At 40.8% G+C, this 22,305-nt stretch overlaps 3 protein-coding genes and 1 pseudogene across 4 annotated transcripts; 2 read left to right on the top strand and 2 right to left on the bottom strand.

Annotated features, from left to right (window-relative positions):
• Nucleotides 1-301: 301 nt before the first annotated feature.
• On the bottom strand, nucleotides 302-4,719 carry LOC115751717. Its single transcript, XM_030689681.2, has 9 exons — nucleotides 4,370-4,719; nucleotides 3,677-3,764; nucleotides 3,153-3,266; nucleotides 2,661-2,743; nucleotides 2,366-2,480; nucleotides 1,842-1,933; nucleotides 1,390-1,455; nucleotides 748-841; nucleotides 302-552 (listed from the first exon to the last, which is right to left on the bottom strand). Exons 1-9 carry the CDS (start codon nucleotides 4,645-4,647, stop codon nucleotides 442-444), a joined length of 1,041 nt encoding a protein of 346 aa, XP_030545541.1. The 5' UTR covers nucleotides 4,648-4,719; the 3' UTR covers nucleotides 302-441.
• A 734-nt stretch (nucleotides 4,720-5,453) lies between these two features.
• On the top strand, nucleotides 5,454-10,275 carry LOC115751727 (kinesin-like protein KIN-14S). 2 transcript variants are annotated; one of them, XM_030689693.1, is made up of 13 exons: nucleotides 5,454-5,592; nucleotides 5,722-5,805; nucleotides 6,130-6,266; nucleotides 6,410-6,509; nucleotides 6,596-6,859; nucleotides 6,949-7,228; nucleotides 7,949-8,110; nucleotides 8,274-8,489; nucleotides 8,630-8,667; nucleotides 8,753-8,916; nucleotides 8,999-9,112; nucleotides 9,330-10,100; nucleotides 10,143-10,275. In XM_030689693.1, the coding sequence occupies exons 1-12, from the start codon at nucleotides 5,586-5,588 to the stop codon at nucleotides 10,083-10,085; spliced, it is 2,322 nt and encodes a 773-aa protein (XP_030545553.1). In that variant the 5' UTR covers nucleotides 5,454-5,585; the 3' UTR covers nucleotides 10,086-10,100; nucleotides 10,143-10,275. The 2 variants fall into 2 exon arrangements, with proteins under 2 accessions (XP_030545553.1, XP_030545551.1); XM_030689691.1 differs by having other exon boundaries at nucleotides 9,330-10,275.
• Nucleotides 10,276-11,159: 884 nt separating this feature from the next.
• LOC115751729 (probable microtubule-binding protein TANGLED) lies at nucleotides 11,160-13,348 on the top strand. Its single transcript, XM_030689695.2, has 4 exons — nucleotides 11,160-11,485; nucleotides 11,715-11,857; nucleotides 12,015-12,073; nucleotides 12,415-13,348. The coding sequence occupies exons 1-4, from the start codon at nucleotides 11,399-11,401 to the stop codon at nucleotides 13,218-13,220; spliced, it is 1,095 nt and encodes a 364-aa protein (XP_030545555.1). The 5' UTR covers nucleotides 11,160-11,398; the 3' UTR covers nucleotides 13,221-13,348.
• A 1,448-nt stretch (nucleotides 13,349-14,796) lies between these two features.
• Nucleotides 14,797-16,917, bottom strand: LOC115751700 (annotated as a pseudogene).
• Between the last annotated feature and the right edge of the window lie 5,388 nt (nucleotides 16,918-22,305).

Below are 22,305 nucleotides of genomic sequence, written 5' to 3' on the forward strand. Positions count from 1 at the left end.
ACTTTGAGCGGAAGTTTATCTTGTCGTGAACAGATTGCTAAAATGATGTCTCTGCATCTTTATTTGTATCAGAAAGGAATTCCGCACTGGTCCCATGTTTGAACAATTTCCATCGTCAACACTCGGTTCATGAAATCATTGCAGTTACAGTGTCCAAATCAAAATGACCTTACTTGTTTTATTTTTATGGTCATTAGAACCAGCTTAGAGGCAGAGCCTGTTAAAAGAGCATAGACTGTATCCACACATCAAATGCCTAGAGATAGGAATCGAACTCAAATGCTCTGCTTCTAGAGGTGTGGAGTTATTCTCGCCTTCTTACATCTTTGAATGAAAAATTTGGTAGTTTTATCTTTTTGCCTGGACATGATTCCACTTCTGGAAAGTCAAATACCTAGTAATAACAATATTAAGTATAGGATACACTTAGTTATAAGAGCACTACTTTGAAATGGCTTTCATAAATCGATTTAATGATGAGAAAATTCCGGCTGCTGTATTGAAGAACGATGGACCCTTCTCGGACTTCTCTTCCACATCTCCGTAAATTATCTGCAAAAGTAGAATGTTTCACTGTCAACCGATGCATGTTTCTTCACTATTTGAAACCCAATGCCGACGTCTTAGTTGAGATTTTATAAAAGCCAGTCATCCAACAAGATTTGCTAGGCACATCGATACACAATTTATGCATCATGTCAATGTGAGATACATGTTGCCGTCACTCAAGATAATAGGTCGGCTAACCTCAAGATCTTCTGCATCTGGACGACTAACCATTTCCTTTGCAAGCAAATATCGGTTTGGCCTATCCTTATCATCGTAAAAAACCTTCCACAATCTGGTGCCAAGTGAAAAGGGAGAACAAAATATTAGGGCTGAAACACATGGAACACCAATTGCATTGGGTGTTAAAGAAGAGTGCCATGACTGTTGCTCAGAATGGCCAGATGGTCGCAGATAATGGAGCAACCTTGGTATCAATATTATGACTCGCAAAATTGATATAAGGTTACCTTATAAGATGCAAATGATCAGACAATAACTCAACTAGCCAGAGTCAATCCACAATTTTGGAACTAAACAAGCTAGACACATATTCACTAGTATCACGATACAATTAGTTAACCATGATCACATATTTCTGACATCAAATCGTATTGGTTTTACCAATTTTGGCATCAAACTTATAAATCACACCAAGGAAGTAGCCAAACTTCTATTTCAGTTTGGAACATCAAGGAGGTCACACAGCTAAAATTACATAACTGAAGCATAAAACAAGCCAAGAACCATATAAACGTTGGCCCTAAGAGAATAAAAACCAAAGAAGAATCACAGAGGCACCGGAAATGTTAGGGAAAAGAGGCACACAATTTTGAATCTTACCCAGGGTAACAACGGAATACAGCACCAGACGGAAGGGGTCTCATTGAATATACCGTTGTAAAAGTGCTGCACATCAGAGGGAGGGTTATCAACTTATTGAAACAACGAAACAGAGTAGACTCCATCAACCACGCTCATAAACAAGAAAAAAGGTCTCACAAATAACATCTCTTATGAAGAGCTTCTCATGTCACGAGTTGTTGACAGAAGGGGAAGATCAAATTTTGGCCATGCATTTTGAGGTCCTTGATGGCCAAAAAGGAATAAGTAGGGGCAATGCCAAAATTAATATTTAATGCTGGACATATAGGTGCTTTACAAGGCTAACAGCAAAAAGCAGTTTGTCTTTGAAATTTAAATGAGTGCTTGCTTGATTTAGTTCACAAAAAAGAAGTCTGTGAGGAAGTTGTTAAAGAAAAAAAGGGAGATTGGTGGGCATTATGAAGGCTTACCTCAAAAAGTATCGCCGCAACTTTCGGACATTAAACCCTACTCCAACATCTTCGCTGATAAGGCGTGGATTCCACATGATGAGAGGCCTTGGCTGCAATCATGCAAGAGAATGTGAGAGAATATGGGCATTAAAAGCAAAAGAAAATTTTCAATTGGCATAATGTAATAGACTAAACTATTCCATAATAATATGGTAAAAATGTTTTCCCTTCTTTTCCTGTCTATCCCCCTCTTTAATTTGGTGATTCATGATGCTTATGATCAGATTCTTGACAATGCTGTGAGAGGTAATGCCAGTTTTAGAAGTTACACCTTGTTCAGGATGGCTGAGCAAAATATTTGCATAGGCTCCTGTAACAGGTATAAAAAGACAGTCCATCCAATTCATTTGCATCCACACAGTTGCACACATCCGTGCATTTAGACACATTCATTAAGACTAATAAAAGATTTGCTCTCCTTCAACAAGTTACTCTGCCTTTCCCATATCTGATCATGAATGCAAATTGTTAGAGATAGGTACCGGGTCATCTGAGAGATCAGATGCAATCCGTTCCACATACTCCAACATCTGATAGTCAGGAACAACCATAACTATGATCTCATCTTCGTTTTCCACTGGTTTTCGATCACTTAAGCTGCATAAAGAAAATGCAAATAAAAGAACTCCACATGACACATCCATAACGGCAAGTCATGATAATTGAACTGAATGATAAGAATCCAGCTTTAATCAACTTAATTCAAAAGGAGATCAAGATATCGCATAACATCAAAGGAGGAAAGTTACAATAACAACTAACAAGGAAAACATTTACCTGGAGAATCCAAAAGCTGCATCTTGCCATCGATACTTTAGAAGAGCAGCAGCACCAGCATCTGGAAATACAGCTTTGATTCTCTAGCAATTAATTTGCAGAAGCAAAACATATATGAACTAATATTCTGAAGGAATCAATATACTTGTGACCATGGTTCAATGCATCATGTTTTTATCTTGCAAGCTCATTGAGTGAAAACATTTCCCAATGCGCGTGCCCTTAACAGGCCTTGCTGAACTATGACATTGAAGATATGAGAGTTCAACACATGATATAATTACACGCACAAGCATGCATTTCATAGGTCTTGATGACCTTGAATTTCAGGAAGCTAGAGTTTTAGAGTCCTTGCGGTTCAATGGTTAGATAGGTTGCATATTCAGAGAAGGCCTTGTTTCTCTATAACTCGTAGCCTCTCCACAACAAGATTTTCAATCCAAAAAACCATCAAAAAATTTTTGGTCACTTGAAAAATTTGTCGCCACTTACCTGACATCCTGTTTCTGCAATCAACGTATCCACGAAGATCCTCGACAGTCCCCAAAGTTCAGCTTGGGCACCTTCATCATCCAGGAATTGCAGTTGCGGGATTAAGAGTTCCACCTGAGAAACGTCAAAGGTGGAGAAGCTACTAATAAGTACTTGAGTTAAGATGCACTAATGTGAGATAACACTCCAGCAATCTTTCATCGACCCACTCAATTAACTTCGTGTCCCTCCACCAATGCAAGGACAAAATATTCCGAAGTTGATACCTTAATATCTTGGAAAGGTTCGTTTATATGCTACATGCACATAATAAGATCTATAGATGGGGTCATTTGGTTGCCCAAACAAATTACACATTCCAACAACTATCTTTTGATACTGCAGATTGCTAAGAAGAATGCAACACATCTGAGGTTACCCTGCTTCCAGTCTCTTATACACCCTTATTAAATCAAAAGAGAAAAACACAAGACAATAAATAATTCCTGCATATTCTATAAGTTTCCTGAGCACATGGTACATACTATGGCTCTCATCCCTCCAGAAGACAAGAATGAGGCACTTGCTTGACCTGATTGCCGAACCGCACCCTCCAAATCAGAAGGCAAGCAGCTGAAAAATCAAGCACGTTCCGTCAGTTGTTTTCACACTCAATGAAATAAAGCATTTCAAAGCGGCAAGGCCATTAAACACTCCCGATGGAAAACTATAATTGGAAATGAATACTCATCACCACCTACACCCCAACTGCTAATTTTGAGAACCGTGACCGCTTAATGTCTGCAGTCTAGATTCATCATTCATAACACAACAATTACAACCAAAATTTGCCTCGTTCCAAGTGCGAATCTCCTTATGAATCCCCAACCATGTATCCCATTCCAACAGGTAACTTGAAGAAGCTCATTCTACTATCAGCAAACTAACACCACTAGCCTCTCATACGTCCATTTCTACATATATTGTCAATCTGAGAACGTAACCAAATCGAAACCTCCAAAAACTCAAGCTCCAATGTCACAAAGAGTACATTTAAAAAAATTTCCCTGTTAAATAAAATTTCAACCAAGAAGCATTCATCATTACACAAGAATTGACAATCAAATTTCATCCACCAGAACCAGTATTTTCATATACCCCAAACCCTAACTCAACATTTTCCCAAGCAATTCCAAGCACGGAAATTTGCGACGTTTCCTTTCATTACAGAACTGAACCTGTCGTCCTCGTCATCTTCTTCCTGAATCATTCCTTCTTCCCGGGACTCCGAAGAATTCGACACGCCCTCGTCGACGCCATCGTCGACCTCTCCCTGGAACTTCTCGAACTTGGCGCGCGCTTCGAAGGGGTGCCAATCTCTGCGAAGCGAAACTCCGTTGAACACGCCGAGTGCTGAGGTGGGAGAAGATAAGGAAGAGCGATTGGTGAAGTTGTGAATGGTGGGTGTTGAAGCAGAGTGGCAGTATAAAGAGCAGCTGGGAAGCGAAGAGGCCATCGATTGCTCTCAGCCTCAAGAAGCCATGAATGAGTTTCACCAGAAGCTCCCTGTCACCGCCACTTAGCCGATAAAAATAAAAGATAAGAAAAAGAAACGAAAACACGAAAAACAGGGGAACTCTTTTTAAATTATATTTATACATTTATAACAATTTACAGCAACATAGTGAGGCAAAGCTAAATCATTAAGGGGGTTGCTCGTTAATTACCTAATTAAGGAAGAGTTTGTTTTTCAACGCACGATCTATCCCGTGTTATTTCGTAATCAATGCATTAAAAATGGAAACTTTTCTTACACATAAAACAGCTTCAGCCTTAAGCGCATTTTTCCAAGAATCACGCAGTTTCGTCCTTTAGTTTAACTATCTAAACAGTATAATTTCGCAACGATATATGTGCTTTCTCCGCAGTTTATTATTTATCCCGATAAAATTACCCCAAATCCCAGTGGTAAATTGGAACTGTAAAAAATTTAACTCCTTGATCACTTTTACCTTTAAACTTTTCCCCCCTTTTTTAAGTTTCGCGGTATTCATATTTCGGCATTTATTAAACATGAAACGCCTGAAAATCTTTCAAAAACCGTTTGAATAAATTTCCTAAATAACTTTTTCTCCATATTTTTAAAACTTCAGGAGAATAATCATGAATATATCATCGAATAAAGTTATAAAAAAAAAGCCCACGTCAACGAGGCCCAGTGTCCGAGCCCATCTTCCAGCGCTCGCAATCCTTAGGGAGCCGTTAGGAGCTGCTTCGCGATCCGACGGCTCAGAATCATCCAAATTCAAAATTGAATCCCATCAAAACCCTCCAACTCGCGTAACGCTCTAAAAACCATCTCTCTCTCTCTCTCTCTCGCTCTCGCCCTCCCTCTCGCTCGCTCGCTCTGTACTAGCACTCCAATTCTGTCTAGTGATTCTCGGATTTTAAGTCATGGAAGGTATGTTCTCTCTCTCTCTCTCTCGTTGTGCACATTGATTGAGCCGAATCCATGTCGCATGCGTTCGATCCATCCCGTGTTTCCTCTTGGAATCGTTTCGCCTGGCCGACTGAAATTCTTGTGCGACAGATCATGCTGTAGACATGCTCTCCGAGAAGTTCGACCGCATCGTCCTCAATTCAGCCGCGAAGCCTTCAGCGCCGTGCAAATACGGTTCGATCTCTCTTGCGTTTTCCCTGTCAATTGGAGTTTTAAGGTTTTTCATACGAATCTTGCAATTCGTTTCGTGGAACTTGAGCCGAGGACGACGTGCCTGTTATTATCTTTGCGTTAAAAGGATGAATACGAGGTCAATTTGTTATGTGGACGAATTGATAGGTGTAGCACTGGTGAAGTTGTGGTTGTTTTTCGTTCTGCATCCCAATTTGTGCTTGAAATATGAATTTCTCGCTTCTTTTGAGTTTGTACTCTGTTTCTTGTACCGTTTGTCTTTGAATTAAACATATGTGAAGCCCTAATTTTAGGATTTGACTCCAGGTTTGGAGCGAGTTGAAGGAAATGAAAATTCAATTGATGATACTGCTGAGTACAGTGGCAATCGAGAATCCTCCCCTGACCAGGGACAGACCCTCCCCATACTACAGAAGATCATAAGTTTGAGTTCCAAGATACAAGTAAGTTCTTGGCAATAAGTCTAACAAAATGTTGTGGTATAAAATAAAAAAACCCTGTTCCATTCAATTTAACCTAGCTTAGTTTAAATTAATTGGTTGGAATCTTCTTGTTCTTTTCATTATTAATTTCGATAACCCTCCAGGATTTGAGAAAGGAGCACGTTGCTCTATCTGATGAAATGAAGGGTATAACTCCGAGTGCTTTTGCTGGGCCTGAACTCATTGATACCCTCGATCAACTTAGTAAGTGCTCTCTGCTTTCTAACTCTTGTCCACAATTTACTCAGATTTCCTTTTGTTCATTGGTTTCGTACATCTGTGATTGGTAGGCAAAGAGAATGAAAGATTAAAGAAGAAGTACCTTCAGGAGTCATCTGAAAGAAAGAGACTGTACAATGAAGTGATTGAGCTTAAAGGCAACATTAGGGTCTTCTGTAGATGTAGACCATTAAACTCAGAAGAAATTGCAAGTGGCTCAGCTTGTGTGGTAGAATTTGACCCTTCTCAGGACAGTGAGCTTCAGGTCCTTTCCTCTGATTCATCGAAGAAGCCGTTTAAATTTGATCATGTGTTTAAGCCTGAGGATAACCAAGGTATGGTGGCTCACTTTGTTGCAGACATTAACCTCATTTTCACATGTTTTGGAAACCATTCTCATCCTTTCATCTTCTGCATCATGCAGAGGCTGTTTTTGCTCAGACGAAGCCGGTTATCGCTTCAGTAATGGATGGATATAATGTATGCATTTTTGCATATGGCCAAACTGGTACTGGAAAGACGTTTACAATGGAAGGAACTCTAGAAAACAGGGGAGTCAACTACAGGACCTTGGAAGAGTTGTTTCACATATCTGAAGAAAGAAATGGCATTATGAGATATGAATTGCTTGTCAGCATGCTGGAAGTGTACAATGAGAAGATAAGAGACCTTTTGGTAGAAAGCACAGAACAACCAGCTAAGAAGTGAGTCTTGTTTTTCCTCAGGATCTGGGATCAGTGCTCCTGTTCTATATGATTATTTCATCAGTACTATGAACCTACTGCCAACATATTATTATTGCATATGGCATGTCAAAAGTATGCTAGCTTCCCTTCCATTGGAATAGAATGGAGGTATGGAACAGATTGAGGCACCTAGTTTTGCCACCATGTACTCTTGACTACTCAAGTTCAGGTCAACCACTTTGACAACTGTCTTGAAGTAGCCCATAGTCCAGAGGGTCTCTAAACTAATTCAAATCCCTCTAAACTAATTCAAATGGCTTTGTTGTCATGTATTTGTATAATTTGGGTTGTCAACTGTGAGATATATGCAACATTGGTATAGTCACCTAGTTTTGCCACCACGTACTCTTGGCTACTCAAGTTCAGGTCAACCACTTTGACAACTGTCTTGAAGTAGCCCATAGTCCAGAGGGATTCTAAACTAATTCAAATGGCTTTGCTGTCATGTATTTGGGTTGTCAACTGTGAGATATTTGCAACATTGGTATAGTCATGCTTTTTTCGGACTCCCAAACATCAACTTTTTGCATATTGGTTATTTCTTATCAAATGCTTTGTTTTGATTGTGGTCCTTCTTACATAATTATTTGTAGCTACTAGTAATATTTGATTTCAAGTATTGACACAGTCTTAAGTAATTTGAGAAGGAAGGCCCATTATTTCTGCTTGTAATTGAAGGTTGGAGATAAAGCAAGCTGCAGAGGGGACTCAAGAGGTTCCAGGGCTGGTTGAATCTCGTGTTTTTGGGACAGAGGAAGTGTGGGAGCTACTGAAGTCTGGAAGTCGAGTTAGATCAGTTGGATCCACAAGTGCTAATGAGCTCAGTAGCCGCTCTCACTGGTGATTTCTAGTTTATATCCTAGATTGTGTTTTACTTAATTCGACTGCTGGATGTGTGCTTTTTCAGCCAATTTAGAGAATACTGATGTCCATCCATAATATTAAACTCTGGCCCTAGCTTATTCACTGAGTTCATTGATCGCTGCCACATATTCCTTTTCAGCCTATTGCGAGTGACAGTGAAGGGTGAGAACCTAATAAACGGACAGAAGACAAAGAGTCATCTTTGGATGGTTGATTTGGCTGGCAGTGAGCGTGTTGGAAGGATTGAAGTTGAAGGTGATAGGTTGAAGGAATCTCAATATATAAACAAGTCCCTTTCCGCACTAGGAGATGTGATAGCTGCCCTTGCATCTAAATCAGCTCACATTCCTTATAGGTTCTCTCTCTCTCTCTCTCTCTCTCTCTCTCTCTCTCTCTCTCTCTCTCTCTCTCTCTCTCTCTCTCTCTCTCTCTCTCTCCCTTTTCTGTGGTTGTGTGTCACTGGTGTTGCCTTCTAATTACTTCAATCTTGAACAGAAACTCAAAGCTCACGCACATGCTGCAAAGCTCCCTAGGTAGGCCTTTCTCTAGTACTCCTAGGATTTTGATCTACCAAGCTTCCAAGACTTCTTTCATATTATCGTTAAACATGCTTTGCAGGTGGAGATTGCAAAACCCTGATGTTTGTCCAGATCAGCCCAAGTTCTGCAGATCTTGGAGAGACCCTTTGTTCTCTTACTTTTGCCAGTCGGGTCCGGGGGGTTGAGAATGGAGGTGCTCGCAAGCAGGCAGATGTTTCGGAACTTTTCAAGTATAAGCAGATGGTATGGAACAGCATCCGGAACCTCTGGAAATTTCACGTTCTGTCAGATTATGTTGTTGCTTCTGAACTATTTTTTTTAACAGGTCGAAAAACTAAAGCATGATGATAAAGAAACAAAAAAGTTGCAAGACAATTTGCAGTCACTGCAGTTGAGGCTTGCTGCCAGAGAGCATACTTGCAGAAGCCTTCAAGAAAAGGTTGGAAATATGCTTGTATTTTCTCCATTACTTTGCTTTTTTATCTTTCTTAGGCAAGTTAGCTCGAGTATATTGTGTTAAGCTTTGAGTTACATTTGACACTACATATGGTACAAAAAACACAATTTTCCCATTGGCATTTGCAACACTGGCCCTAGTCAAATCAACGAAAGCTTATTTCGTTCAAAGTAATTGACTATTTGTTTACTTCTGGCAGGTTCGAGACCTTGAGCACCAATTAGCAGAAGAAAGGAAAACTAGACTAAAACAGGAAACTAGAGCCTTAACAGTTGCTTCTACTCAGTCTAAAGCAATGCCATCTTGTAGGCAGCCACCTCTGAAGACAATAGCAGAGAAAAGGCCACCTCTAGGCCCCCCCTCCAAGCTGAGGCCGCCACTACGGAGAATTACAAATTTCCTTCCTCCACCATCTCCATCCTACAGAGCTGTCAGTAAAGGCCCAATTTTAGCAGTAGACAAAGAAAACATTGCCAGAGCAGCGAACACCAAAAGCTTGATGAAACCAAGACGAATTTCCATTGCGATTGGGCGAGCTCCTCCTTCAGGGCAGGTTTTCCAGCCCAAGAGGCGGGTTTCCATTGCTACCCTCCGCCCAGAGTCTAGTTTGCATTTGTCAACACCTCTCCATAGGAACTCTCTTTTGCAAAATGCCGGTTCAGCGAACCGGCAATCATTTGTCAAGGACCCAAGGAAGGCTCGGTACTCCAGACTTTTCTCCCCAATGCCTGGATTGAGGGGAGCATCGGAAACAACGCCGGTTGCTATGAAGAGCAGCAGCAAGTTCATGGGAAGTCCTCCAACACAACAGGTGGGTTCGTGGAAGCCGAAGCATCCTACTGTTGTTGCCTTGCAACGCAAATCGATTGTCTGGAGTCCACTCAAGTGGAGAGGCATGAAGAATATGAGGAGGCCTTCTCTGCTGCCTTCTCGCCCTTCATCTGAAGTGCAATGACGTAACTCGTGCATGCTCACTCAATCTCTTCCCTGGAGATCCATCATGCATGTCATGTACACAGGCAATGACATTTTGAAGAAACTTGAAGGGGTTTAGTTGTTGATTATAGTCCATCCCGTGTTTGTTGGTTTCACTTTTTGGTAGCTAGAGAGGCACAGCGAATATTATTTTCCTGTTACTTCTTTTCCCCCTTATTGCTCACTTCATTTCAAAGTAACTCATTCCAAGGACCATGTATATGCCAAATACCAATACAAGGAAACTGCAATCAAGTAGGAGCAGATTCATCAGATGTTGGGAACACACATTCATCAGATTGTTGATAGCATCTTCGAAGCACTTAAGAGAACACTCGAGCTTTTGCAGTTGGTTAACAATATCGATTTGGAATCAAGAATTTCCGTGTACGAGTATAATTTCGAGTTTTTACTATCCACTCGAGTTCATAAAAACTTGACTCGATTGAGGCAAAGAGGGACGGGAATTCACGCACACGGGGAATATCACCATTTCCATATTTGGACCACTCGTTGTGAATAATCTCGTATTTGGATCATCCGTTCCAAATCTTATCCGAGGTTTGCCTAATCCATGCTATTAGTATAATCAGTATTCCGAGTTTTTTTGCTTGCGTTTTACCCTTTTTAGGAGATTAAAAAACACTTCCACAAAAAAAATATTTCAAAAAAATTGAATGAAAATCGATGAGGACAATAATAAACCGTGGCATACTTTATTGGCAAGCATATCAAATGTGAAACGTCCGAGGAAAATTTAAATCCGCAGTTATATATTTGCATTATATATGAATTCAAGAAGTCAATAAATGAGAATTTAAAAAAAAAAAAAAAAAAGAAAAATGGCCTAAGAAATCTACAAAAGTGAAAAAGTCAACGAGAAAAAAAGAACATTGGAAGGAATTGAAATTTCCTTTTTCGGAGAAAACAATATAATAAGAGGAGAGAGAAAGTAGCCGTTTTGCATGCCTACCTCTCTCTCTCTCTCTCTCTCTCTCTCTCTCTCTCTGATTGGACCGTTGGGACCGAGAAAGAAAAGGATCCGTTACCACAACCCAACTCATTAGCCTACTCTCCCACTTCGAAGAGACAGAGACAACGAACCTGAGTGGAACCAAAAAGGAAGTTGCAACACAATCTTAACTTTTCTAGAGAGAGAGAGAGAGAAAGAGGCCCATTTGATTTCAAATCCTTACTCACTGGTTATAATGTGTTGATTGACTGATAGAAGGGGGAGTGAGAGACTTGGTCTTCTGTTTTGCTTGTAAATCTGCACCAGGAGAAGAGGAAAAGATGGTTGCAAGAACCCCACCCAAGCTGAGAAAGATGATGGCACTGGCTCCTCTCAATCCTGTTCTAGTGAGAGAAACTCTCAAGAAGGTACCAAAAATAAATCTCTCTCTCTCTCTCTCTGCGCACTTAGCTTTTGCCAAATTTTCAACATAGCCCACATGTTGAGTGCCATTCCATCTACAAGCTCATAAAAGGATCACTTTTGCACGCTCTGAGTTTTACAGTGGGTGCTCATGTAGGATGTAGGTCCTTCAAAATCTGATCTTTCTTATCTCCAATTTTCTTGCTTTTTTTTTATGTGGGTTTGTGGGAGAAGGTGGACCGGTGCATGGCGAGACTGGAGGAGCTGCAGTACACGGTGGCCGGTGGGAGAAAAGTGGTGGCCGGTGTGAGTTTGAGCCCTCGCAGCACTCGAGGTTATATCAAGACGAGTGTCAGGTGCAAGCAAGAATCAGTCAGGTGAAAACTATCTAAAGGACTTGTTCTGTGTGTTCAGACGGTTCTGCTCCTTTTGGGTTTTCGAGTGAAATTTTTTAGTGTCGTCGGGGGTATATTCCGCTTGAAGTAGTCATTATTCTGAACTTGGTATGTTCTTTTTGATTACTGTGATTTGTAGGATCAAGAATTCTTCACTGAAAAAATCTCCAGTGGGCAAGTTTCCTCCAACTGCAGCAGGTACTCTCTCTCTCTCTCTCTGTGGATATTAATTTTGGGATTTTGCAGTAAATATTGCCATATTGATCTTTCATGCCTAGTGGTCACAGTGTTTTGTTGGAAAAGGGGTCTTCTTTTCTGAAACCTTGTGGCTTAAAAGATGGCTCTGTTACTGATGGTCATTTCCTAGTTTTAGAGTTGGTGTACAGTGCCCACAAAGAAAGAATTTTTGACAAAACAAAATAGGCCCAGTCCCAAGATTCATTTTCATGCAAAATCTATGACAAATCAATGATGTTTGTTTTGATTATGGAATGGTTTGATCAATTGTTTGGATTAATCGAGTATTACGTTTGGTGCAGGAGAATGGCGTAGGATGTCCTTACCAGCAATGCTGGTGGGTGAAACAGTGGGAGAAATTCTCCAAGCTAGCAAATTTGCTAGAGAAATTTTAGCTGCTGTTGCTCATAAACCCAATCTTGCTGATGACCCGAAAACTCCGATGACCCAATCCAAGAATCGAAGACTGATGCATCACCCCGAAGACTCTGAGCTCAGGACTAGAAGAAAGAGGGAGAAGCAGAACAAGTTGAAATCGGAACCCAAATCGCCGACTCTCCAGAGGGCACGGTCGCGCATCAACTTCAAAGTCTCTCCTCCGAAGCAAAGAGAGAGGGAGAGAGATAACAACAGATACATGGCCAACAGAGTTTCCCCCAGGAACAGGCCTTGGGCTAAGAAGACTGTCCTTTTCCCCAACCCTCTGTTCCTCCCCACAACACCTGCCACAACGCAGAAGTTTTGCAAGACGAGGTCTCCGATTATAGCCAAAAAGATCGTCGAAACTCCGCACAAGTTCTTGATCAAGTCACCGCACTCGGCTTCCAAGTTGAAAGTCAAGATCAAGAGCCCGCCGAAAGTTTGTATCTCCCCGACAAGAGCTTTGAGCTTGAGCAAGAAGTTGCCAAAGCCATCGACAGCCGCGAAATTACGGAGGTCTTTCTCGCCTTCAAGATTGGCAAATAGATTGATGTCCCCGTTGAAGAGCAGGAAATGCGTGCAAAAGAGCGACAATGCGTTGATGATGAGCGGGCTGAAACAGCGTCCCGCTGTTTCGACGATGCCAATCGGATTGGCTAGTCACAGCAGAATTCCACTGAGGGGTTAAGTGCTTATATTTATGCACTGGTTGATGTGAATAATAAAGGTTTCTTTCATCAGAGAAATGTTCTCATAGTCCATTCTTTGTTATCTCATCTGCGGGGTACTTTTGTAAATAACTCATTTGTTCATTGTTTCTCTTTCTGGTGTGTTCTGCTACAGTGGGAAATGACACTGAACTTCGTGACGCATTGCAGTCCTCAATGGTACTGAACTTTCTGGTGTTTGTTATATTTCGTATTGAACTTTCTGGTGTTTGTCATATTTCGTATCTTTGCGTTGGCTTCTTTAGCTTCAATGTCCTGACGATAAATGTTACATTCACACTTCAAACGACGGATTTCACCGAATCGTACTTCCAATCACATGAATCCGAGACCATTGTGCAAGGAGAAGTTGCAAATGAGCTTTATAGGCGGCCCAAGCTCAAAACTGAACATCAACCGTTGAGAATTTTCTCTACTGAACATTCAAACAATGAACTTCTGTACTACGAGTAGTAGTTTTGTAGTGTTCATGTAGACGCCAGTAACAAACCAAATTTCTAACTTTTGAACAGGAGTAAACCGGTCAGCCCCTGTTTGTTGCTACAGAATGTTGCTAGAAAGGAAAACATAAAAATTCTACTACCCAGAAAAAATATTATACCGATTCATTTCGCTCCTCTTCATAGGATGATCCATACTTACAGAATGACTGCTTACGAAGTGTTTACATATTGTAATTTTCGACTGTCGTCTTTGGACTTTCAAGATACTCAACAAATGCAAATGGATGAGATTGCTCTTGTAATTTTCCCTGCACACATACACTCTCAGGGAATATCATGATACCTCCCACGATACAGTCATTACAGGTTACAGAAGGCATCAGGGGAAGAAGATGGCTATATTCTATTACTCCCAAGAAGTTTATATCAGAATCATGATTGTCTTCTTTGGCACCTCTCACAAGTCCCTGTAAAGAAGTTGTTCCGTTTCTGGGATGGATCAAACCTGACATTCTTAATCGCGAAAGTTCTACTAGATCAAGCTCCAAAGCTCTGATGATCTTCAGCAACTCTAGCTCAAGTCGAAACTCCATCCATCTTTTAGCTTCAATGGCGTGACGGACGTGGAAATATTTTGTACTCAAGTTGCCAAATGCCAGTGAACTTCGAAACTCATCTACTTGTCACGAATCACGGCATCAAGGCCCCTGAATCAAGTTCTTGTACAAGCAGAAGGAATAACTGATTTTCATATTAAGTGATGCAGATTAGAATCACATATGGATTTACTTGTTATTCGAGTTGTGTTTAGACTATGAAAATCCATGTCGTTTTGACATTGATAAAATCTATCATAAATATTCTCGTCTTAGCGTACTTTAGACTCTGAAATTTCGTGTGTTTACATATATGTAGTGTTGCAAACAGATAAGTACTATCTAATCATGGCACACAATAGGGAAAAGAAGATACATAAGAGATTTTCCATTTGCCAACTCTTTTCATTTTCCAACTTATAAAAAACAAAGGAGGAAAAAGGAAAACGATGACTTGTTCAATGTCATCATTGAACTTTGTCAAAAGCTTTTCCTTTGAAAACCTATAAAACTCTTTATGCTACGTACAAACACAACCACTGGTGTTGGTACCGGTTCTACCAACTTCTTGCATTGCTATGCTTCTCATTCAAAATAGTGAAGGCGCCTACCATCTGTGACTTTGATCTTCCAGTGCCCATTAGCCAAATTGGACTCCTTAGCTATGCCTCTCCACTCCCTTATTCTAAATTCCATCTCCGCAGTTAACCCACAAAACGACTGCAGTTCTCTCGGCATCGAATCGTAGACCTCCCACCATAACCTATTCGCGGAGTTGCTCGCGAAGACATGGTGATTCTCCTTGTCCCAATTGCAATCATAGTCCCTGTAACACATCCACGGCTTTAGTCCCAAAAAATGCATCGTGTAAAGATTGCCGGGGACTGTGTGTTCTTTGTCTCTTTGCCTCCCGAAGATCTTTAAGTAATTCAGCCTACTTGGCAATCAGTGCCACCATGGGAAGAACTCATTTAGGAAGCCTTGGTCGCCACCGTTATAAGAATCCAACTTGAAGGATTTCGATATGAGGTCCTCAAAGACGCAATTTGATGGCTCGATCACTATGACACCTGAGTTGAACAGCACTCTATCGTTCCGCACCGCCGATAACTGTGGATATACGAAGAACTCATCGATGTTCTGGAGGACAATTAGATCTGCATCGACAAAGATTACCTTGTCGTATTGCGTCAATTGCCACACTCTTAACTTGCTGTAGTTCCACTCATTGTAAGCGTCCTTTTCAGCGTTTGGAGATCGGATCCGGTGTATGCGCCTGATCTTCCATCCGGCTGCTCGTAGGCCTGCTAGGGACCTGTTGGAGATCGAGTCGTCAGCTAGAAGGACTAGGTCTCGAGTCGAGTTGGTCCTCCTGATGCTTTGAGCCAAGGCTATTGCGCCTCAAACGTAAGCTTCAGAAGAGTGAAGAACAGTAGTGTAGGCCTCTCGAGGGCGGTACATCGTGCGGTTTGCCTTTCTTAGGGACGATTGCAACATGCACCCTCTCCACCTCTCTTTTCCTGGAAACCAGACAACAAATGTTTCTGAGTTAAGGTTGACATGCAATGATTAGTATGAACATTCAATACATGGCTAATACGGGAAAGAATTAGTCAAAACTCACAACAAAATCCTGCAACAGGGAACTGGCTTCACATTTTAATGTACCCAACTAATTCTATATTATTCCTCACTAGGAGGAAAACTAATCATCCGATCTAAAACATAAAAGACAGTACATGACGGAAACACAATCAATCCACAAACTCGGATGCATAGCCTATTTATGCGAGTCGAGAAATAAATTTGTCCAAGAACTCACCGGTCTCCGCATAGGCGGGTGCGAGTTGGCAAGACCCAACAGGCATTAAAACCTTCTGCTTCAATCTCCTTTGCTCAGGCTTAAACACCCAGTAATCGTCCACATGCCTCACCAGATCATCACACCTGAAAATCTCAAGCATCGGCCCGCAGGACCCGAGGAAAACGACGTAGATTTTCCAATTCATGTCCGGATTCACCCGCCCGCTCTCGACTGCCAAATTAGCCACCACCAAGTTAACTTGCAGTCTAAACACATCCCTCAAACCCCTCCTGCTGTCTCCGCCGTCCCCACACGGAACCTTGGCCACAATCACATCGATATCGCGATAATCTTCAAACTTTGGCATCGGTATTTCAGGGCATGAAGGCTTAGAAAGCTTCCGATCTTCGTTGATCCACTCGGGGAAGAGATTTTCCCACGTGAGGTTTCCAGACACATGGTCGAATGTTACTTTGACCGCCTCTGCAAGGCCACTCGTCGCGAACTCGGGGTCGGATAAGTCGTCGATATTCACAAACCCTACACGAGCTTTCTTGCCCTTCATTTCTTCTTCGACGAGGCGGAACCATATGGGGAGTTCAGGTTCTTTCCCGACAAGGTAGGCATGGTGGAGGCGAGTCTTTATCCGAGCAGACGACGATGATGGTGTGCTGAAGAGGTGTCTGGTTTTCTTGAGAGAGCCTGAGAGGATCAGGAGAGAGAAAGAGATGATGAGGAGAGAGAGAATGAAGGGCTTATGCTTTGAGTTTGCTCTGGAAGCCTTGGACGCGGCCATTTTCATTAAGCTTGTCACGTTCTCCAGTCTTCTTCTGTTTATTTGAAGGTTCTGTTCTTGAATGTACAACTTATATGGGAGAAAATAAAGAGATTGCCTTGCATGGCTGCACGTTGAGGCTGTGTACTTGGTCATCTTTTATTGATGTTGCGTTTAATTTCTTTTTTTTATAAGCGACGTGGCTCCAAAATCCATTGGTTTATATACTTTCATTAGTATATCCTCAAGATAGTGACCAACCATTAAGTTCACAAATTGACCGCACCAGCCAAACACAAGTAGCCATAAAAGATCAAGTAGTTGAATTTAGACATTAATGACTGCCCCTTTCAAGGTAAAAGGACGCATTTTCGTTTGTAGGAAGAAATTTCAAGTGTTTCCAAAAGTGGAAGTTCACATACGAAACTCATTTCACTAATTATGCACCTTAACGAGCCAGACAGTTATTAAATAAGCTCTCTTTTATCGATATGTCGTCACATCTTTATTGGTTTCGGCATTACGCCGTCAATAGGCGATGGACGCTGTTATGGTAGGTTAAGACTACAAGCTTGTGAAGCGAAAATCTGTTTACTTCCTTCTATTCGAAAAGAGAGTCCAATTATTTTGTAATTGGTGACAACATATCTACCTCTGACATAAATCAAAAATGATTTACATTGTCTCGCACGACAGAGATATCTTTCACTTCACTTAATTTGCAGAAACAATTAAATCCCCTAGGAACATGCAATTAGTGTAATCACGTTGCCATAAGATCTTATTTCGTTTCTCGAGGTCCCTTGGTCTCGACTCGAGGAACGCAACATATGACTATTTGAAGCACATCCTTTATGGTGGCTCCTCCTCCGAGGATGGCTAGCAGACTTAGCTAGACTTCTCAGGAAGATTGAATTACCACGTGATTGATTGACCAGAAGCAATTAAAATTAACCGAAGCTTATAATTAGAGGAAATTAAAGTCACCACGTGATTGCTATTTGCAAAAGGAATTAAGGTTTTGTTTGTTCTGTGAAAAACAACTTTCATAAAAAAAAAAAATTTCCGAATTTTTTAGAGTTTCGCTCACGGAAAATAAATGAGTCAAGAAAAATATTTCGTTCATCTTTCTTTCCTTCGTTTTTTACACTACTATTCTTTTTAATTTTTTTTATCTTCTTTCTATTATTTTTTTTAAATTCAATTTTTTCTTTTTATTTTTTAATTTTTTCTCTTTTCTTTTTATTTTTTTCTTTTCCCTTCTTCTTCGGGCGGTTGCCTGCCACAGGCGAGCGAGATCGATGAGCTCGACCTCGCCGGCCTCGATTGAGGCCAAGCCTTGCTAGATCTATTCGGGTTCGAGCTTGCTTGCTAGATCCTGAACTACGGCCCAATATGCAATGTGATCCATGAACTTTAAATTTGTTCAATGTGATCCCTAAACAGATGAGGGATTAGAAGATGTGGAATTATGGAATGACAATTCAAAATGATATCCGAGAAAATGATAATCATGTGAGGTTAAGATGTTGGTGTGATGTAAAGCAGCAGCAAGAAATATAACGTTTGCTTGGAAAAGTTCAAAATTAATAGAGCAATCATTAAGAGAAACGAGGGCAAGCTCTCAAGCCATTCATTATACATACATGGCCATCTTAATCAAGAGAAGGATCGTAAAATAAAATGGGAGAATAATATTAGACATTTCGTCTGAAAATAATTTCATATAGTATAAGATAAATGTTCTTCAAATAAAGGACGGGTTTACCATGGGAGCAGCTACACTAAAACGGTAAAACACAAACATAAGCGATACAGGGGAGAGAGAATTGCAAGGGCCGATCAGAAGCGGCAGGGAGGAGCAGCTGCGTGAGTACGGCTGGTAGGGGATTGGATGTTGTGGTGACCGACGGAGGCGGCAGGAAGGGTACACCGGCACAGCCACAGCGACGGCATGGGGTGGGTCTTCACAGTGGGGCTTTGGCTCGGCTTTGCCGACCTCTGGAAGTTGCTAGAGTGGACGTTCTATCACCAGGAAACCTGCAAGGGGAAATGTTGTGAACATGCTACCGGGTACCCTCGCCTAAGGCTGGTGAGGATCACCCTCACCGGTTTTCGCCTTTGGCTGGTCGTCAGCCATCAATGAGGCTCCGGCAATCGGCGGAGAATGAATGAAAAAAAAAAGTAAGAAAAGGAAAGAAAAAAATAATAAAAAAGTAAGAAACGATAATAAAACATTGCTATACTTATTGACACTAGCGCGGGCCATGCCACGTAGGACAGCCGGCATCCACGTGAGTGATTTCCAATCAAAATTAGCCAAATAGATGTCAAAAGGTTTAGGACTGATTTGGCACAAGTGCAATAGGTTTAGGCCGTTTTTTGTAATTTTCCCTTTCAAGAAATGTATATGTTTGACCTTGTAAAAGTAAAGCTCAATTCCATTTCTTGCACTGAAAAAGGAGTTATTTTTCTTTTATAACAAGATGACTGGGTGAAATAATCAATCCAAATTGATCGTTGTTGACACCTAAATTTTGGCTATTCATTTATTGCATAAAAGAATTAGGGACTAACCTCGATCCCTAGCCAAAAATATTTAATTCATTTTGCATTTAGATTAGTTTAAATTTTTGTATGCATTACACTTGCTGCGGGAACAGACTTGATACAGACGCGCGGACCGGACCAGAAGACAAAGCAGAATTCGGCCAACAAGAGGGAGTGAGTGTGGCTGAAAATTACAAGGCCTTAGGGCCTATTTAGAGCTTAATTCAGCCCCGTTAAAGTTAATTTATTAAAGGGACTTTTAACTAACGATTTATTAATTGAAAAAAAGTTCAGAATTAAGCGCACAAAGGAAGCCACAGGTCAGCTAAGCCCACTCAACGTGCTGGTCAGCCAAATTGGACTAAATTGCAAATATCTCAAACTTGGGGGACTATAGTATAAATAATAAAAAAAATAGCGTGAAATCCTGGAAAAAGTTTATTTAATCACGCTTAGGCCTCATAACACAAGGTCTGCAATTCGACATTGAGAATTCACACGCGGAGGGAGAGAGAGAGAGAGCTTGGCTGAGATCTTACCTAATGGTTAAGAATCCTCTAGAGGATCCCGACCACCACTGCCGTCCTCGTATCCTAGCGTTGCTACTGCTTCTTCCTGATGAGATAGCGATCCTCGTAGCACCGCCGACTGCTCTCGACAATCGCATGGGCTTCTGTCTCTTTCGTGTATACCCCAGGTCCCAATGGCTCACGGCCTTCGTCGACATCCCCCATTGACTCAATACCACTCCTTGACGAATCCTAGATCAATCCTTGCTTGTTGCACCGTTGTTGGATTTTCATAGTCGGAGATAGAGCACGGAACAGTGTCATTCACCACCTACTCGACGATTTGCCAGAGTAATCCTCGGACGCCCTTGTGGGTTGTCGCTCATTGTTTCCGTCGAATGGCCCCTCCACATCGCATCCACGATCCCAGCAGCGACGTCCTTGCTGTTGTCGTAATTGAGGAGTTGAGACCCAAGGAGCCCTGCCATCATTGCTGTCGCCATCGAGGAGTCTAGTGTTAGAAATCAGTAAAATTGATTTTTGAAGTAGAAGAGTCCAATTTGGCTTTGGACTTATTATAGATAATCCTTATTCATAAGCTATAAGAAGAAAAGCCCAATTTGGCTTTGGACTTGTTATGGATAATGCTTATCCACATTAATAGATAAGGATAAAATTTTTGGTCAAAGTAGAATACAACTTTGATTTGGACTCCTTTTGGATAAGATTTCAGCCGACACTTTTACACTATAAGGCAATGGAATTTGCTTATGAATATGGGGGGCATGATAGTTAGTTTTTCTTTAGAAAGAGTGAGATATAGAAGCCCTAGCATATGAGAGAAATAGATTTGTGAGTTTGTACTGAAAGCTTATAGTCAAGCTTGTGATTTCTTTGTGTAAAGCCTTTGTAAAGGCATTTTGAATACTACTCTCATTTGCTTACTTGATTTCTCTCTCATATCAAATCCTTCAAATTTCTGCAATCCTTTTGGTTCTTACATCTAGCTATTGCATCCGCCATGCTTGGTGCCCTCGTTGAGATGCTGCCAAAGCCGCTCGTGGCCGTCTTTGGTCGCTACCACCATCCATCCCTACAGAGCCCATCTCATGACGTTCGGCCGCAACTCACGAGCACCAAGTCCTCATCGGAGCTCTTGCCGTCACTATCGTCGTCCCGACCCATGAGGTTTGTTCAAACTTGGGAGCGAAATTGGAAAATTTCAAGATGTATTAGTTTGGGGTAAATTTGTCACAATGTACCGGTTTTGAGTTTTTTGTAGTAAAAAAATAGTTTGGGATAAATTTGTCACGGACATACTAGTTTGGGATTTTTCATGGTATTAACCTTATATAGATTGCATGTCGGTTGCATTGCATTTAGAGTCACATTTTAGTTCATTTAACTAATTCGTACATCATGTAGTCAATTTAATTATACCGAAGTATAGCTTATACATTAGTTTAATTCAATTGCATTCCATCTTGGTTAGTCAAGTAGTTAATTAAATTAATTTAACATGCATTAGCTTAGGATAGCTAGCATTTAATTACATCATTGCATTATAATATAAGTTTTTTGGTCCAAAACAATTAGAATAGAATTCATGCATTGCATTTAGGTTAGTTTTTTTCCTTTAAAAAGAGAAAATCTAAAGAGAGAATAAATTATGTGGCACATACTTCCTGCAATTATTCGACATGTTTTGGGTGTTAAATTAATTGATTGAGCACACGTATGATAACATTTGTTAGTCACTTAGGTTAAAATTAATCCACGCTGCCCTCTAAACATTTTTTATGGTGCTGAAAGGGCGCTAGAGAAATCTAACGTAATCAAGTCCCCCGACTCATGATCTCCGGTTCGCAGAAATAAGATAATTCTTCCGCTATTTTATTTGGGTATCTATTCGACCTAGCATAAATGATTAGTAGCATTCCAAGTTAATCAATTTGCATAACACTGAGTTTAAACCTAAGTTGCAATTTGATATGAACTTAGGAGAGTTCTCGCTAAGTTTTAAATAAACTTAGTAATTAATCCATTAGCCTTTATGTAAAAATTTAGCTCGCGATAGCTTGGGGACTTTGCTGAGGACTGTGTTGAATTGATCCTTAGTGGCCTTAGGCCAAATTAAAAAAAATATATATTTTTGTTTGCAACCGTGGACTCAAGGAAAGTCTCTAACATTGTGTTAATTATTCTTGCATAGCGGGAGTTATAAGGGAAGAAGTGTTTGCGTTAGCCCTTTGTTTTGCGGAATTGAAGTTTTTCTGAAAAACGTTTTCCCCAATTTTTGGTGTTTAGGGAGCAAAAAATAGATGGTAAAACAAAATATTTTTGGGAAAAATTCAAAAAAGGGCCCGAA

The sequence above is a fragment of the Rhodamnia argentea genome, chromosome 6 (genome assembly GCF_020921035.1).
Source record: "Rhodamnia argentea isolate NSW1041297 chromosome 6, ASM2092103v1, whole genome shotgun sequence".
Taxonomy (NCBI): Eukaryota; Viridiplantae; Streptophyta; class Magnoliopsida; order Myrtales; family Myrtaceae; genus Rhodamnia; species Rhodamnia argentea.

Bases quoted from the DNA above. Each gene is read 5' to 3' on its own strand.
- LOC115751729 (XM_030689695.2), top strand. From the start codon at position 11,399: ATGGTTGCAAGAACCCCACCCAAGCTGAGAAAGATGATGGCACTGGCT. The intron at 11,858-12,014 runs GTGAAAACTATC...TGTGATTTGTAG, and splicing joins TGCAAGCAAGAATCAGTCAG to GATCAAGAATTCTTCACTGA. The intron at 12,074-12,414 runs GTACTCTCTCTC...CGTTTGGTGCAG, and splicing joins GTTTCCTCCAACTGCAGCAG to GAGAATGGCGTAGGATGTCC.
- LOC115751717 (XM_030689681.2), bottom strand. From the start codon at position 4,647: ATGGCCTCTTCGCTTCCCAGCTGCTCTTTATACTGCCACTCTGCTTCA. The intron at 2,481-2,660 runs GTAAATGTTTTC...TTCTTTATGCAG, and splicing joins GCAGCTTTTGGATTCTCCAG to CTTAAGTGATCGAAAACCAG. The intron at 553-747 runs GTTAGCCGACCT...CTACTTTTGCAG, and splicing joins CAGATGCAGAAGATCTTGAG to ATAATTTACGGAGATGTGGA.
- LOC115751727 (XM_030689691.1), top strand. The intron at 6,267-6,409 runs GTAAGTTCTTGG...ATAACCCTCCAG, and splicing joins GTTTGAGTTCCAAGATACAA to GATTTGAGAAAGGAGCACGT. The intron at 8,668-8,752 runs GTAGGCCTTTCT...CATGCTTTGCAG, and splicing joins CATGCTGCAAAGCTCCCTAG to GTGGAGATTGCAAAACCCTG.